We start from the raw sequence: 14,200 nt of genomic DNA, 5'->3' as shown, positions 1-14,200 counted from the left end.
ATGCCAAGCAGAGGCTCTGCCACTGAGCCGCCTGGTCCTTTTAACTGGAGATTAACTTCCATCCTTGGGGCTGTACTTGCCTCAGAGTGGCTCAGGGGAGCAGACGTTATGGACCCTGGCTGGGGGCTACATAGGTTCGCAGAAGTCCCCAAAGAAACTGTATGAGAGATTTGGGTCTAGTTACAAGGAGATCTTTAATAACGCATCAGAGTTATCAAACAAGATGCCGGCTGAGCTTCAGTCAGCTGGCCTCGAGATGTACACACATGCCAAGCGAAACTTAGTCAAACCTTGAGACCCGCGTGCATAACTAAAACCGGGCACCTTGTACCCTGCATCGCCGGCTGCGATTCAAAGAATGATTCATTAAATGAGCCACCAGCATTAAAGTTGAGAGCGAGCGATTTGGCTGCTGCATCAATTCGTTTGCTCTGGAGCCACATCCTTCCTGAGCGAAGGCAAAAATGCGTGAGCTGGAGGCTAAAAAAACTGTGACATAGCTCCCACTAACTCGGCTTAGAGGGAACACTGGAGGGATATTGTAGTGAGTTGAACTGGGAGAGGGGGGGGCTGGAGAGCGGGGCAGGTAGCACCACCTGTTGGGCTTCTGCTTGGCCAGGTGGCCACACCCCCTTGACGGCTTCTCTCTCGCCCCCACAGAATTGGCCTTCCCGCCCACGGCCAACATCTTCTATGCCATGAACAGTTCAAGCCTGGACTTCATCCTCCGCCGCAAGCACCCGCCAGACCCAACGTCCCCACCGCTGCCTCCTCCCCGGACCCCGGCGCCACGGGCCACGGACGTCCACGCCACTTTCCCGAAGATCAAAGCCACCGGGCGCAAGATTGCCAGGGCCTTCTTCTGAGGCAGAGACTGGCACGACCCGAATAGCCTCTGTGCCTGGCGGCAGCCCTGCAACCATGAGCATGCCGTCATCCGGCGACTGGAGCGGGGCCTCGCGGGCGACCGCCTTTGCTTTGCTGGCTTCCGCGGGGACCCAGTTTTGCGTGCCCTTTGCTGCAGCTGTTGCACCCGTGGATGAACACGGGGTTTCCCGGAGGCTTTATGGAACTCAGCATGCGAGGCTAGAAGAGCTAAGGAAGGAAACTTGGGGGGGGGGTTGTGGGGGTGTAGGCCCTCGAGGGAGGACCCCTGCCCTTCCTCAAAAGCCTCTCCAAGCCAGGGCTTTGTTACACCGCTGGGGTGTTTCTCTCCTCCTCTTCCACCGAGGGCCTGGCTTCTGCCTCCCGCACTGGGTCCGGGCAAAGACGGGCCCACCTCACTTCCTGCCCAGACAGGAAGTGGACTTGGCAGTCGCCCGTTCCTGGGGGGGGGCAGGGAGGAGCCCCCCTCACGTGTGCCAAGGCTGTGGTGGGGAGGTTCTTCCACTATAACGCTTGCACACTGCCAAGGGTTGGGTCTGAGGGAAGCCATTTCTCAGGGAGTCTCAGCCGGGGGTGCTGAGATGCAAACTTTCTCTTTCCAACCTCACCCGCCCCACGTGCATAGGGGGAGCGTGGGTGCCCTCTTCCTGGCTGCCGCTGGAATACCCCTGTGCTTGGCGCCACTCTGGACTCTTTAACACTAATGCAACGAAGACACTAAGGCAGGAGGGGAGGGACGGCGCTTGGCCCTTCACCAGCCAGCTTCCGCTAGGGGGAGCAAGAGGAGAGCCACGGAGCCCACCCCCCCTCAGGACAGACGGGCTTCTTGCCCCCGGCCGGTGACCCACCCATCTCAGAGGACCGGGACACAAGGAAGGGACCGGTGGCCCTCTGCGTTTGCAAAGACAGGGGTCGTGTGGTGTAAATCCTTTAATAAATCTTGCCTTTTCTACAGAAGCGTCTGGTTCTGCTCAGCCTCTCTGAGAGCACACCGCCGTGTACCTGACCCTGGCAGACTGGGGTTAGCGGTTCACAGTCCTAAAGTGTGGGTCTCTTTCCCCCCTCACGCTGCCGCCTCGCAGAAAAGAGAGAAAATCCTCGCGTTTTTGATGCCGCTGTTTTTGGGGGTCTTTTGAGCCAGTTTGGTGTCGTGGTTAAGTGTGCGGACTCTGATCTGGGAGAACCGGGTTTGATTCCCCACTCCTCCACTTGCACCTGGCTGGATGACCTTGGGCAAGCCATAGTTCTGTCAGAGCTGTTCTTGAAAAAGGGCAGTTTCTGTCAAGAGCTCTCTCAGCCCCCCCTACCTCACAGGGTGTCTGTTGTGGGGAGGGGAAGGGAAAGGAGTTTGTAAGCTGCTCTGAGACTCCTCTGGGTAGTGAAGGGCAGGGTATTCAACAGCCGCAGGACACAGAGACACTCTGCTGGTCCTGCCCTGAGGGAAAAGCCACAGAAGCCAGAGTGTCTGAGCACACACCGAGTGCATCCGGCGGCCAAAACCAGCCACCCATTAGACTGCCTTTGGGCTATAAAAAACCGAGTTTCCTGCCTGGCCCTCTGCCTCCGTCCCCGGCAGATGCTTCCCATGTCCCTTTGCTGCCAAGACGCCCGCGAGGTTTCCGTCGACGGAGTCGTGCCAGAGCCGGGCCTCTTCTGGACGGACCGTGCGGAGGCCTTCCCGGCAGATGCTGCCTGAGCTGCTTCCAGAGCGGATTTCAGCAGGGTCTGAAATGCGGGGCCTTACCCTGGGCCCCTTCCCTTCAGTCCGGGGGAAGCCGGACTGTCAGTCCCGCCCCCCTCCCAGAGGGGCTTGTCATCGCCAGCAGACAGCGCGAGAAGAACACTCGGATCCCTTTCACGTGTGCTGCTGTCAAGCCAAGTCCCTCCCATTCTATATCGGTGCCTTTGATTTTTTGTACGTAAGTGTAGGACTTTGACCTTCTCTCTATTGAAATTCATTTGATTTGTCTCCGCTCATTGTTCCAGCCTATCTAGATCATTTTGAATCCTGGCTCTGTCTTCCTCGGAATCAGCAATCCCACCCAGCTTTGTGTCATCTGCAAATTTGATGAGCATCCCCTCTATGTCTTCCTCCAGGTCATTGATAAAAACACTGAACAACTCTGGGCCTAGGACCGAGCCCTGTGGCACTCCACTCGAGATTTCCCTCCACGTAGACGCAGAGCCATTTACAAGCACCTGTTGGGTACGATTTTTCAACCAACCAGCTTAGACTCAGCTTAGAGGAAAACACTGCTGGAGAGGCAGCTAGGGATCAAACTGGGGATCTTTTATTATTTCATTTATTTCATCTTCTGCAGGCAAAGCTGAGGCTCTCCCCGGGGCTTTTTTTGTAGAAAAAGTCCAGCAGGAACTCATTCGCATAATAGGCCACACCCAACAACAGAACTCATTAGCATATCCGACCACACCCATGAGAGCATAGCTCATTAGCATATTAGGCCGCACCCCCATGTTACCAGAAGTGTCGACATCCAGCTTCTTATTCTGTTTACCTTGTTTGTGGTCGAAACCCTGGGCTTTTTTTGTAGCAGGAACTCCTTTGCATGTTAGGCCACACACCCCCTAATGTAGCCAATCCTAATGAGTTTCTGCTGTTGGGTGTGGCCTATTATGCTCATGAGTTCCTGCTGGGCGTGGCCAACTCGGGAGCCAGCCGGAACTCCGTTCCTGTGCCTTCCTGCCCAAAAATAGCCCTGGCTCTCCCACTGAGCCGGGGCCCCTCCCCTGCAGTCTGCACTCTACCACAGACACACACACACTGCTGCTTCCTCTCGCAAGTTCTCGTTCCAAGGGAGACTGTTTGTTCAGGGGGCTTCTCCCCTCCCGAGAGGGAGAAGAGACAGAGGAGGGTGCAGCCATCTCCCGCCCCGTCCCTGGTGGCGGTTAGGAGGCCTGCTGAGAGAACTGACCCAACTTTTATTTCAGACAAAACAGCATACTGACATCTACAGGGGAACGGACAAGCTCCACGCACACACACCCCCGTCTCCCCACTTGGCACAGTCCTGGGGGGGGGGGATCCGGACGCGCAGCTCAGGCCTTGACGGCCCCCTTGGCCTGGGTCTTCTGGAACTCCTGCTGGAGCCGCGCCAGGCCCTCCCGCTGCTGCTCCGACTTCTTCTCGTAGTCCTGCATCTGGGCCTCGTACCGCTTGCTGCAAGGGAGGGGGAGAGAGAGAGAAAGGGAAGCTGCAGCCGCACCGGTAAAAACGTGACAGACGCGGGCGCCGAACCTACGAGGACACCCGGAGAACCGCACTCGCCGGACCGGGCCGAGGGGTCCGTCTGAGGCCGGGCAATCCTGGGGTTGGCCGGCTGCTTTCCCAGAAACCCACGGGCAGCAGCAAGGAAACGGCTTCCCTCCCTGCTACTATCCTGTGAATGATACACTGCCTCTGTTTGGTGTCGTAGTTAAGTGTGCGGACTCTAATCTGGGAGAACCGGGTTTGATCCCCCACTCCTCCACTTGCACCTGCTGATGTGACCTTGGGTCAGTCACAAGCTCTGGCACAGCTGTCCTTGAAAAAGAGCAGTTTGTGTCAGAGTTCTCTCAGCCCCCCCTACCTCACAGGGTGTCTGTTGTGGGGAGGGGAAGGGAAAGGAGTTTGTGAGCCGCTCTGAGACTCCCAAGTGAAGGGCGGGGTATAAATCCAATCTCTTCTCTTCTTCTTCTTCTCTGAACGTGGAGGTTCTCGTGTGGCTTCTGGGGGGGGAATGGGGCCGACTGCGTTTTGAACAGTGCCTCGGACATCGCAAGCTGAAAGCACTCCCGTCCTCCAGGAAGGCGGGACTCTCTCCTCTGATTTTCATCCCCTAGCCACTTAAACCCAGACGGCGCACGCAGAACATAGTACAACGAAATTAAAGGTGCAATCATTTCAGTGATCTACAGCCATACTCATATACACTCACACAACCATTCACAACCATCCCATAACTCCCTTAAGGTTCACATTGCAACTTAAACCACCAATGTCACCCAAATTCCAATTTCAGACAGCATTTAAAGCAATAATAGCTCTCGAATAAAAACTGTTTTTTAACCTGTTTGTCCTTGCTTTGATTGTCCTGTATCTTCTACCCGAAGGCAGCAGTTCAAACAAGGAGTGTTCAGGGTGTGACAAATCCTGCAGAATGTTCTTTGCTTTTTTTCAAGCATCGAGAGCTATACAATTCCTCCAGGAATGGGAGGGGGCAGCCAGTTTCGTCTGCTCTGGAGCCCTCCTCCCTGAGCCAAGACAGAAATGTGTGAGCTGGAGGCTACGAAACTGTGAGCTAGCTCACACTAACTCAGCTTAGAGGGAACATTGGTCCAGAGCAGTGTTCCCTCCAAGCTGAGTGCGCGTGAGCCAGCTCACAGTTTTTTTTAAAGCCTCCGGCTCACACATTTCTGCCTTCGCCCGGGAAGGAGGGCTCCGGGGCAGACTGATTTAGGCCGCGGCCAAATCGCTTGCTCGCAACTTTTTAAGGCCAGATGGCTCACAGAGGGAAATTTTTGCTCACGAGGCTCCACAGCTTAGAGGGCCAGAGACCGTGCACGGCCAATGCCTCGCCTCACGGCCGCGCTTCCTATAGCCTCCTCAGAAGAGAAATGCCGCCACCTCTGGGGCTAAGCGGCGCAAGATCGTTTTCCTCACCACACCGCTGGTGTGCCTGGCCGCCCATCAAAGAAAAAATTCCTCCCCAGCTCAGAATGGCTGGTCATCAGTGAAGCCCTCCCCCACCGCCGCCACCCCCCTTCTGAGACTCCGCCCCACACCCATTCACAGGGCTCTTTTTGTAGAAAAAGCCCAGCAGGAACTCATTAGCATAATAGGCCACACACAACACCAGAAACTCATTAGCATATTAGGCCACACCCCTGCCGGCACAGCTCATTAGCACATTAGGCCGCACCCCCACATTACCAGAAGTGTGGTGATCCAGCCACACCCACCTTTTGCTTCTTATTCTGTTTACTTTGTTGTCAAAACCCAGGGCTTTTTTTGTAGCAGGGACTCCTTTGCATGTTAGGACACACACACCCCTAATGTAGCCAATCCTAATGAGTTCCTGCTGTTGGGTGTGGCCTATTATGCTCATGAGTTCCTGCTGGGCGTGGCCAACTTGGGAGCCAGCCGGAACTCCGTTCCTGTGCGTTCCTGCCCAAAAATAGCCCTGCCCATTCAAGCGAATCACCAGTCCCGCCCGCCCCATCGGCTGGGTGCACAGGCTACGAAGAAGCAGCGTCGGTTTTTATGCCCTGCCCTTCTCTAACCGGAGGAGTCTCAGAGCGGCTGACAATCGCCTTTCCCTTCCCCTCCCCACAGCAGGCACCTTGTGAGGTCAGCAAGAGGAGGCAGAGAGAGTCCTAAGAGAACCGGGACTGGCCCGAGACCACCCGGCAGGCTTCCAGTGGGGGGGGGGATTGAGCCGAGGACTCCAGATTAGGGTTGGAACACTTTCCCTATGAAGAAAGGTTAAAGCGCTTGGGGCTCTTTAGCTTGGCAAAACGACAGCTGAGGGGTGACATGATCGAGGTTTATAAGATTATGCATGGGATAGAGCAGGTAGAGAAAGAGGTACTTCACTCCCTTTCTCACCATACAAGCAGGGCCGGCTCGCTCACTAGGCGTTCGCCTAGAGCACACCAACCTTAGGGGCGCCAAACTGCACACGCCCCCCACCAAAAGCCCCCCCCCCGCCTAAAGACCTGCATTTCCAAGGCTGGGTAACCCCTGCCGCTGCCCGCCACCTCTTTGGCTGGCTAACTTCTCCCCGCCTGCCCCCTCAGCTTCCCAGCGGAGCGCTTCTCCTCCTCCTCCTCGCGGCCGGGGAGGGCTGGGGAAGCGAAGACTTATGAGCACCTTGCCAGTCAGCGTCTTCTCCAGGTGCCCTGATGAGGGGTGCCAAACTGCACTCGCCCCCCACCAACAGCCCCCCCGCTGGCTCTGACCAGGGGGGGGCACGGGGGGCGCCAGAAGGGATCCTCACCTAGAGTGCAAAATAAGCTGGGGCCGGCCCTGCATACAAGAACTCCTTGTGGGCACTCCATGAAATGGCTGAGCAGTCGGGTTAGAACGGATAAAAGGAAGTCCTTCTTCACCCAAAGAGTGATGAACACATGGAATTCACTGCCACAGGAGGTGGCGGCGGCTACAAGCATGGACGGCTTCAAGAGGGAACCGGATAAGTATATGGAGCAGAGGTCCATCAGTGGCTATGAGCCACAAGGTTATAGATAGTGACTCTGGGGCAAGTGATGATCTGTCTTCTTGGTGCTTGGGGGGGGTCAATAAGAACATAAGAGGAGCCAGTGTTGGATCAGGCCAAAGGCCCATCCAGTCCAACACTCTGTCACACAGTGGCAAGAAAAACCAGTGCCATCAGGAGGTCCACCAGTGGGGCCAGGACACTAGAAGCCCTCCCACTGTTGACCCCCCCCCCCCAGCACCACCAGGCTCTTTGCTTGAGGACAATTTGGCTCTACAACCATAGGAAGGCGATTCCTGGACCAGAAGTTTATATCTGAGAACCACTTGGCCTGTGGTTGCGCTTTCAGAGGCCTCATTTATTTTTTACTCTGTGCCTGGTGGTTCATCTTGAAACAACTTGCTTCTGGTCCTTATTGAATTTATACTTTGTATTTACATGATTGTACTAGATTTGTATAATAGCCAATATGTTCCTCACGATTGACCTCTGAGGAAGGCCCACCTAGGCCGAAACGCGTCAGGTCAGACTGATCAGCCCTTGTGTTTTATCGTTTGTTATTTATACATAACGTATGATCGGGCCCTTATATAGTTTTTAAATTTGTGATTAATAAATACATGTATTTTTTATATTTTTTCTTCATTACATTTTTTAATATCGGCCCCCTTTCTTACATTTGACTAACCTTTGTCAGGATCTGTACACATAACTAAAACATACAGCGGTTAAAAGAAATGGTCTAAGTTTCAAACTTAAAAGGCTCGTGAAACTAGACTACTGCCTTTGATGGAAGTGAGACACATTGTCATGACTAACGGAATCCTTGACACCAGAATAATGTGAAAAATTGATATGGCTGCTATTTAGGGCCTATGATTGATAGCCTACAATACAAACCTGTAGCAATTGCAAATGCAATCGCATATAACAAAACAACGTCTGGTGCAGTGTTCCCTCTAAGTTGAGTTAGTGTGAGCTAGCTCACAGTTTTTTAGCCTCCAGCTCACCCATTTTTTTCCTCGCTCAGGAAGGATGGCTCCAGAACAAACTAATTTATGCAGTAGCCAAATCACCTGCTCACAACTTTAATGCCAGTAGCTCAGAAAGTAGAATTTGTGCTCACAGGACTCCACGGCTTAGAGGGAAGATTTTCTTATGTGTACATTTCTGGATGTGTGTCATTGTAATAGAAAGAATATTGACCACTGAGAACAGTCCGAAGGGTAGTTAGGTCAAAAGATTGTACCCATCCATTATATTTGTATGTAACTTGGTTGGCACGAGCCTTTTAAGTTTGAAACTTAGACCATTTCTTTTTAGTTATGGTGTACACCTTAATAAACATTTTGTATTTTTGTATGATATAGTTTGTAGCTTGACCCTCTAGAGCCAGTTTGGTGTTGTGGTTAAGTGCGCGGACTCTCATCTGGGAGAGCTGGGTTTGATTCCCCACTCCTCCACATGCACCTCGCTGGATGACCTTGGGCAAGCCGTAGCTCTGATAAGGGCTGTCCTTGAAAAAAGAGCAGTTTCTGTCAAGAGCTCTCTCAGCCCCGCCTACCTCCCAGGGTGTCTGTTGTGGGGAGGGGAAGGGAAAGGAGGTTGTAAGCCGCTCTGAGACTCCTTTGGGTAGTGAAGGGCCATGGGGTATGAATCCAATCTCCTCCTCCTCCTCCACCACTGGCACCTGGCTGGGTGACCTTGGCCAAGCCTTAGTTCTGACAAGAGCTGTTCTTGAAAAAAGAGCAGTCTCTGTCAAGAGCTCTCTCAGCCCCGCCTACCTCACAGGGTGTCTCTTGTGGGGAGGGGAAGGGAAAGGAGTTTGAAAGCCGCTCTGAGACACCTTTGGGTAGTGAAGGGCGGGGTATAAATCCAATCTCTTCTCTTCTTCTTCTTCACAGCTGATTTTGGGTTGAGTCCCCCCCCTTTCCCCCGTTTTTGTCATTCCTAGACTGGCCCCCTCAGCGAACTCCCCTTCCCTCCACGGACTCACATTTCCCCCGTGATGTAGTCCAGCCTCTTCCCCACCGTGGCCTTCGCCTCTTCCGTGTCCTGCTTCACCAGCACGGGCCCAATCAGCTTGTAGACGGAGTTGGAGGAGTCCAGGAGGTCCAGTTCCTAGAGGAGACGAGAGGGGAGAGTGCTGTGAGGCCGGGGGGGTGGGGGCGCAAGGCGAGGGGCAGGGGGCCCATCGCAAGAGGGCGGTCCGGGGGCACCTACCTCCTTCACAATGTTGTTCTCCGTCAGCTGAGCTTCCAGCTTTTGCCGGGAGGTCATGCACTTGCTGAGGTCTGAAACAGGAAAGGAGGAGGGAAAAAATGAGAGATGTTCTCATCAACCCCAGGAGATGGACATTTGCTCCTGAGCTTTATACCCTGCGGGAAAGGGCAGGTGAGTGGGGCCCCCTCCTCCCCAAAAAGCAGCATGTGGGGGGGACAGGATGGCTCTCTTGAAGTATTCGAAGGGCTGTCACTTGGAGGAGGGCAGGGAGCCGTTCCTGTGGGCGGCAGAGGAGTTCCCGCTAAGCTGAGTGAGTGTGAGCCAGCTCACATTTTTCAGCCTCCGGCTCGCACGTTTTTCGCCTCCGCTCAGGAAGGAGGGGGGCTCCAGAGCAAACTCGTTTATGCAGCGGCCAGATCGCTCGCACGCAACCTCGATGCCAGGAGCTCACCCGAGTGGAATTTTTGCTCACAAGACGCCACAGCTTAGAGGGAGCCCTGGATAGGACTGGCAAGAATGGGCTTGAATGAAGGGCGGGGAGGTACAGGCTGGATAGGAGGGGAAAACTTTTCTGACAGCCAGGAGTTGTGCAACGGTGGAATTGGCTTCCTTTGAGAGGTGGTGAGCTCCCCCCTCCCCGGGCAGTCCTTAAGCACTGGCTGGAGAAACACTGGTCAGGGATGCTCTGGGGCTGATCCTGCACTGAGCAGGGGGGTTGGGCGAGAGGGCCTCTGTGAACAAGGTTCCCTCTAAGCTGAGTCAGTGTGAGCCAGCTCACCGTTTCTTAGCCTCCGGCTCACACGTTTTTGTCTCGGCTCGGGAAGGAGGGCGGCTCCAGAGTAAACCGATTTCTGCAGCAGCCAAATTGCCAGCTCACAACTTTAAGGCCAGCAGCTCACAAAGTAGAATTTTTGCTCACAAGACTTCGCAGCGGAGAGGGAACATTGGCTGTGAACCCTAACCCAACTCTGTGATTCCGTGAGAGACACCAGGATCCTGTTCTTTCCTTGAGCCCAAGGAATGCCCCTTGAGCTTTTGGGAGGCAGGCTCCGGTGCCCCTCTACCCCGCAATGCTGACGCAAGCGACACCTCTGACGGACCCCAAGGACTTCTGGCTGTGGCTCCAAAGACTCCCCCCCAGATGGCTTTGGCCTTCCCAGAGACCCCAATACTAGAGATGTGAAGGCCCAAGGGGGAAAAAACGGAAAAATTCAGGGGGGAAACGTTTTTTTCCTGAAGACTTTTTGTTTTTTTCCGAAAAATTGGAAACATTGAAAAAAGAAAAGAAAAAAAAATTGATTATGGAGCGTTTTATTTTAACATGATGAATAGAATATTTTAAGACAAGGTGTTCAAGTATTTTCCAAATCATTTCTAAATTATATATATATGGTATCAGATTGATCTAATTTCTGTGAACTGAGGACAAGCAAGTCCTAGGTTACAAACTGAACTCTCCCATGCAAGAACAAGATGCATTTTTTCCTTTAGGAGGTGCGATTGTCAGAAGAAAATAAAAAAGGCTTCAGTTTTGGTTTTGCATGTGGGTGGGTATTCTGTTTGTAATAACTGTTTGGATACACTATATTTTTAATAGGCTAGATGTGATAATTTCATGCCAAGTAAAAATGTCCATAGTCATATTTTATGTTCCTAAAGTAACAGAATGACTTTCAATCTAGAAAAGGAAAAAGAAGTGCTAATGTAGCATTTTTTTCAATTTTTCCGAAAATTTCCGAGCTTACCCAATACCACCCCTCCCCACGCACACAGAGAGCCGTTCAGGTGGGCTGCCGTCTTGGTCTGACATCAGCTTCCCCAGCTTCAAGTGCCTCAAACGCTCCACGGTGATATTTACATTATGGACCTTAGGTATGTATTAATTTTTGGTATGTATTAATTTCGACCTCTCCCATGCGAGTGATCCACCGCCCTTTGCTGGCAGGAGCTCATGCATACAGGGGAATGTAATTACTTGCCGAGCTGTCCTTCGGTATTAATTAATAGTAGTAGATTAATTAAGAGTAATAGATTAATTAAGAGTATTGAAATTAATGCTGTCACGAATCAATACTTTATGGCATTGGTCTATTGGCCTCTTTGGCGTGTCGCAAGGGGCCCTGAGCCCAATTATGGGATAGGTCGGGATAAAAATTGCAAAATAAATTAAGAAGAAGAGGAGGAGATTGGATTTGTACCCCGCTCTTCACTAAATGGTCTGGGGCCTGTCTACCTGAGGGACCGCCTTTCCCCGTACGTTCCCCCAAGGGCACTGAGATCCGAGTCGCAAAATCGCTTGGTCCCCCCTGGTCCTAGGGATGCTAAGTTAACATCGACAAGAACTAGGGCGTTTTCCCAGTACTATGAAATCAGCTCCCAAACGGAATTCGAGCCCTGCGGGATCTTTACCAATTCCGTAGAGTGGTAAAGACCGAGCTGTTCTGGCAAGTGTTTCAATAGCTCAGACCACACTGACTGTTCTAGCACTTTATAACAGAAGGCTGCCACGTCTTAATCTCAATTTTAATAAGTGTATTTGGATATATTTATTGACTGTATTGTTTTAGACTTATATTATATTGATTGTTATGTTGGTTTTAAACTATTGTAAGCCGCCCTGAGCCGCCTAGGCAGGAGGGCGGGGTAAAAGTCTAATTAATAAATAATACCCAAAGGTGTCTCAGAGCTGTTTACCATCTCCTTTCCCCTCCCCACAAGAGACACCCTGTGAGGGAGGTGGGGCTGAGAGAGCTCCGAGAAAACTGCTCCTGAGAGAACAGCTCTGAGAGAGCTTGTGACTGACTCAAGGTCACACCAGCAGCTGCACATGAAGGCGTGGGGACACAAACCAGGTTCTCCCGGATTAGAGTCCACTAACCACTATGCCAGACTGCCTATTTAATTTTTTTTTTAAGTTGGGAGTTCAGGGGCACCTTTAAGACCAACGAAGTTTAATTCTGGGTAGAAACTTCCTTGTGCGTGCACACGTCTTCAGATACAGAGGGCAAGACAGAGATTCGTCCTGTCAGACAGAGAAGAGCGTTCTCTCAAGGGCAGTTGCTGTCAAGAGCTCTCTCAGCCCCGCCTACCTCACCGGGTGTCTGTCCGTTGTGGGGAGGGGAAGGAGTTTGTAAAGCCGCTCTGAGACTCCTTCAGGTAGTAAAGGGCGGGGTATAAATCCAATCTCCTCCTCCTCTTCTTGGAACAAGCCTCAACCCAGCCACTGAACACCTTTGGATGGCTACTAAGTGTGCGCGGACTCTAATCTGGGAGAACCGGGTTTGATTCCCCACTCCTCCACTTGCACCTGCTGGATGACCTTGGGCAAGCCATAGTTCTGTCAGAGCTGTCCTTGAAAGAGCAGTTCCTGTCAAGAGCTCTCTCGGCCCCGCCTACCTCACAGGGGGTGTCTGTTGTGGGGAGGGGAAGGAGTTTGTAAGTCGCTCTGAGGGTCCTTTGGGTAGTGAAGGGCCTTGGGGTATAAATCCAATCTCCTCCTCTTCTTGGAACAAGCCTCAACCCAGCCATTGAACACCTTTGGATAGCTACTAAGTGTGCAGAGATTCTAATCTGGGAGAACCAGGCTTGATTCCCCCTCTCCTCCACTTGCAGCTGCTGGATGACCTTGGGCAAGCCACAGTCCTGTCAGAGCTGTTCTCTCAAGGGCAGTTTCTGTCAAGAGCTCTCTCAGCCCCACCTACCTCACAGGGGGTGTCTGTCGTGGGGAGGGGAAGGGAAAAGGAATCTGTAAAGCCGCTGTGAGATTCCCTTGGGTAGTGATGGGCGGGGGGTATGAATCCAAATCTCTTCTTCTTCCAACTGGGCACCGGCCTTCTCGTAAGAACGACCATCAGAAGAGCCCTGCTGTATCTGAAGAAGTGACTGCAGTGACTCACGAAAACTCCTCCCCTGCCGCAGGTTTTGTGACTCTGACACTTGTTTGGTGTAGTGGTTAAGTGTGCAGACTCTAATCTGGGAGAACCGGGTTCGATTCCCCACTCCTCCACTTGCACCTGGCTTGGATGACCTTGGACAAGCCGTAGTTCTGATAAGAGCTGTCCTTGGAAAAGAGCAGTTTATGTCAAGAGCTCTCTCAGGGTGTCTGTTGTGGGGAGAGGAAGGGAAAGGAGATTGTAAGCCGCTCTGAGACTCCAAGTGAAGGGCGGGGTATAAATCCAATCTCTTCTTCTTCTTCTTCTTCTTGTGGTTGCCTCTGGTCCCTGGACCCTGACCCTAACCCGGAAGGAAAGAAGTGGTGCCCTTTCCCGCCCGCACCGGCTCCATTTCGAGGTGGGGGGAGGGCAGGTTTACCTTTCTGCAGCTGCTGATACTTCTCCAGCTCACCCTGGAGCTTCTTCTGCAGAGCCTCCGCCATGCCCCCCCCCTCGCCTGCCCCCAAAGAGAGAGAAGAAAGGTTAACGCCTGCACTGCGGGGAGGGCGGGGTACAAATGCAATTGATAAATAAATAATAAATAAATAAAGCGCTTGGGGCTCTTTAGCTCGGGGAAACGACGGCCGAGGGGGTGACATGGCAGGGGAGAGAAGGCGGATTGTGGCTCAGAGGCTGTGCTAGCCTCTTGCAACCCAAATAAGGAAGAGTCCTGTGGCGCCTTTTGCACATTTACGCTTTCGTGAGCGAGAACTTAACGCATGCATGGGATAGAGCAGGTAGAGAAAGAGGTTCTTTCCTCCCTTTTCTCACAATACGAGAACTCATGGGAAATTCCTGAGCGGTCGGGGTTAGAACAGATAAAAGGAAGTCCTTCTTCACTCAAAGAATGATTAACACATGGAATTCACGGCCACAGGAGGGGGCGGCGATGGCTACAAGCATGGATGGCTTCAAGTGGGAATTGGATAAACATATGGAGCAGAG

The 14,200-nt window shown here is 52.6% G+C and overlaps 2 protein-coding genes across 2 annotated transcripts in view; one reads left to right on the top strand and one right to left on the bottom strand.

The window, feature by feature from the left end:
• The window catches only part of RGL2 (ral guanine nucleotide dissociation stimulator-like 2), a 40,331-nt gene extending 38,387 nt beyond the window's left edge, over window positions 1–1,944 (top strand). The window contains exon 18 of the mRNA XM_015410259.1: window positions 661–1,944. Within this exon, the coding sequence (XP_015265745.1) occupies window positions 661–866 (206 nt within the window). The 3' untranslated portion in view covers window positions 867–1,944. The remainder of the gene's footprint in view (window positions 1–660) is intronic.
• Window positions 1,945–3,805: 1,861 nt separating this feature from the next.
• PFDN6 (prefoldin subunit 6) lies at window positions 3,806–13,707 on the bottom strand. Its single transcript, XM_015410266.1, has 4 exons — window positions 13,635–13,707; window positions 9,324–9,394; window positions 9,097–9,221; window positions 3,806–4,063 (listed from the first exon to the last, which is right to left on the bottom strand). Exons 1-4 carry the CDS (start codon window positions 13,696–13,698, stop codon window positions 3,943–3,945), a joined length of 381 nt encoding a protein of 126 aa, XP_015265752.1. The 5' UTR covers window positions 13,699–13,707; the 3' UTR covers window positions 3,806–3,942.
• Between the last annotated feature and the right edge of the window lie 493 nt (window positions 13,708–14,200).

Source organism: Gekko japonicus, unplaced genomic scaffold (assembly GCF_001447785.1).
Source record: "Gekko japonicus isolate JY-2015 unplaced genomic scaffold, Gekko_japonicus_V1.1 scaffold1280, whole genome shotgun sequence".
NCBI classification, from domain to species: Eukaryota; Metazoa; Chordata; class Lepidosauria; order Squamata; family Gekkonidae; genus Gekko; species Gekko japonicus.
The sequence above is the reverse complement of the archived record's forward strand: the minus strand, read 5'-3'. Positions and strand labels throughout refer to the sequence as shown.

Bases quoted from the DNA above. Each gene is read 5' to 3' on its own strand.
- PFDN6 (XM_015410266.1), bottom strand. From the start codon at position 13,698: ATGGCGGAGGCTCTGCAGAAGAAGCTCCAGGGTGAGCTGGAGAAGTAT. The intron at 9,395-13,634 runs GTAAACCTGCCC...TTCCTGTTTCAG, and splicing joins GTATCAGCAGCTGCAGAAAG to ACCTCAGCAAGTGCATGACC. The intron at 9,222-9,323 runs GTAGGTGCCCCC...CGTCTCCTCTAG, and splicing joins AGAACAACATTGTGAAGGAG to GAACTGGACCTCCTGGACTC.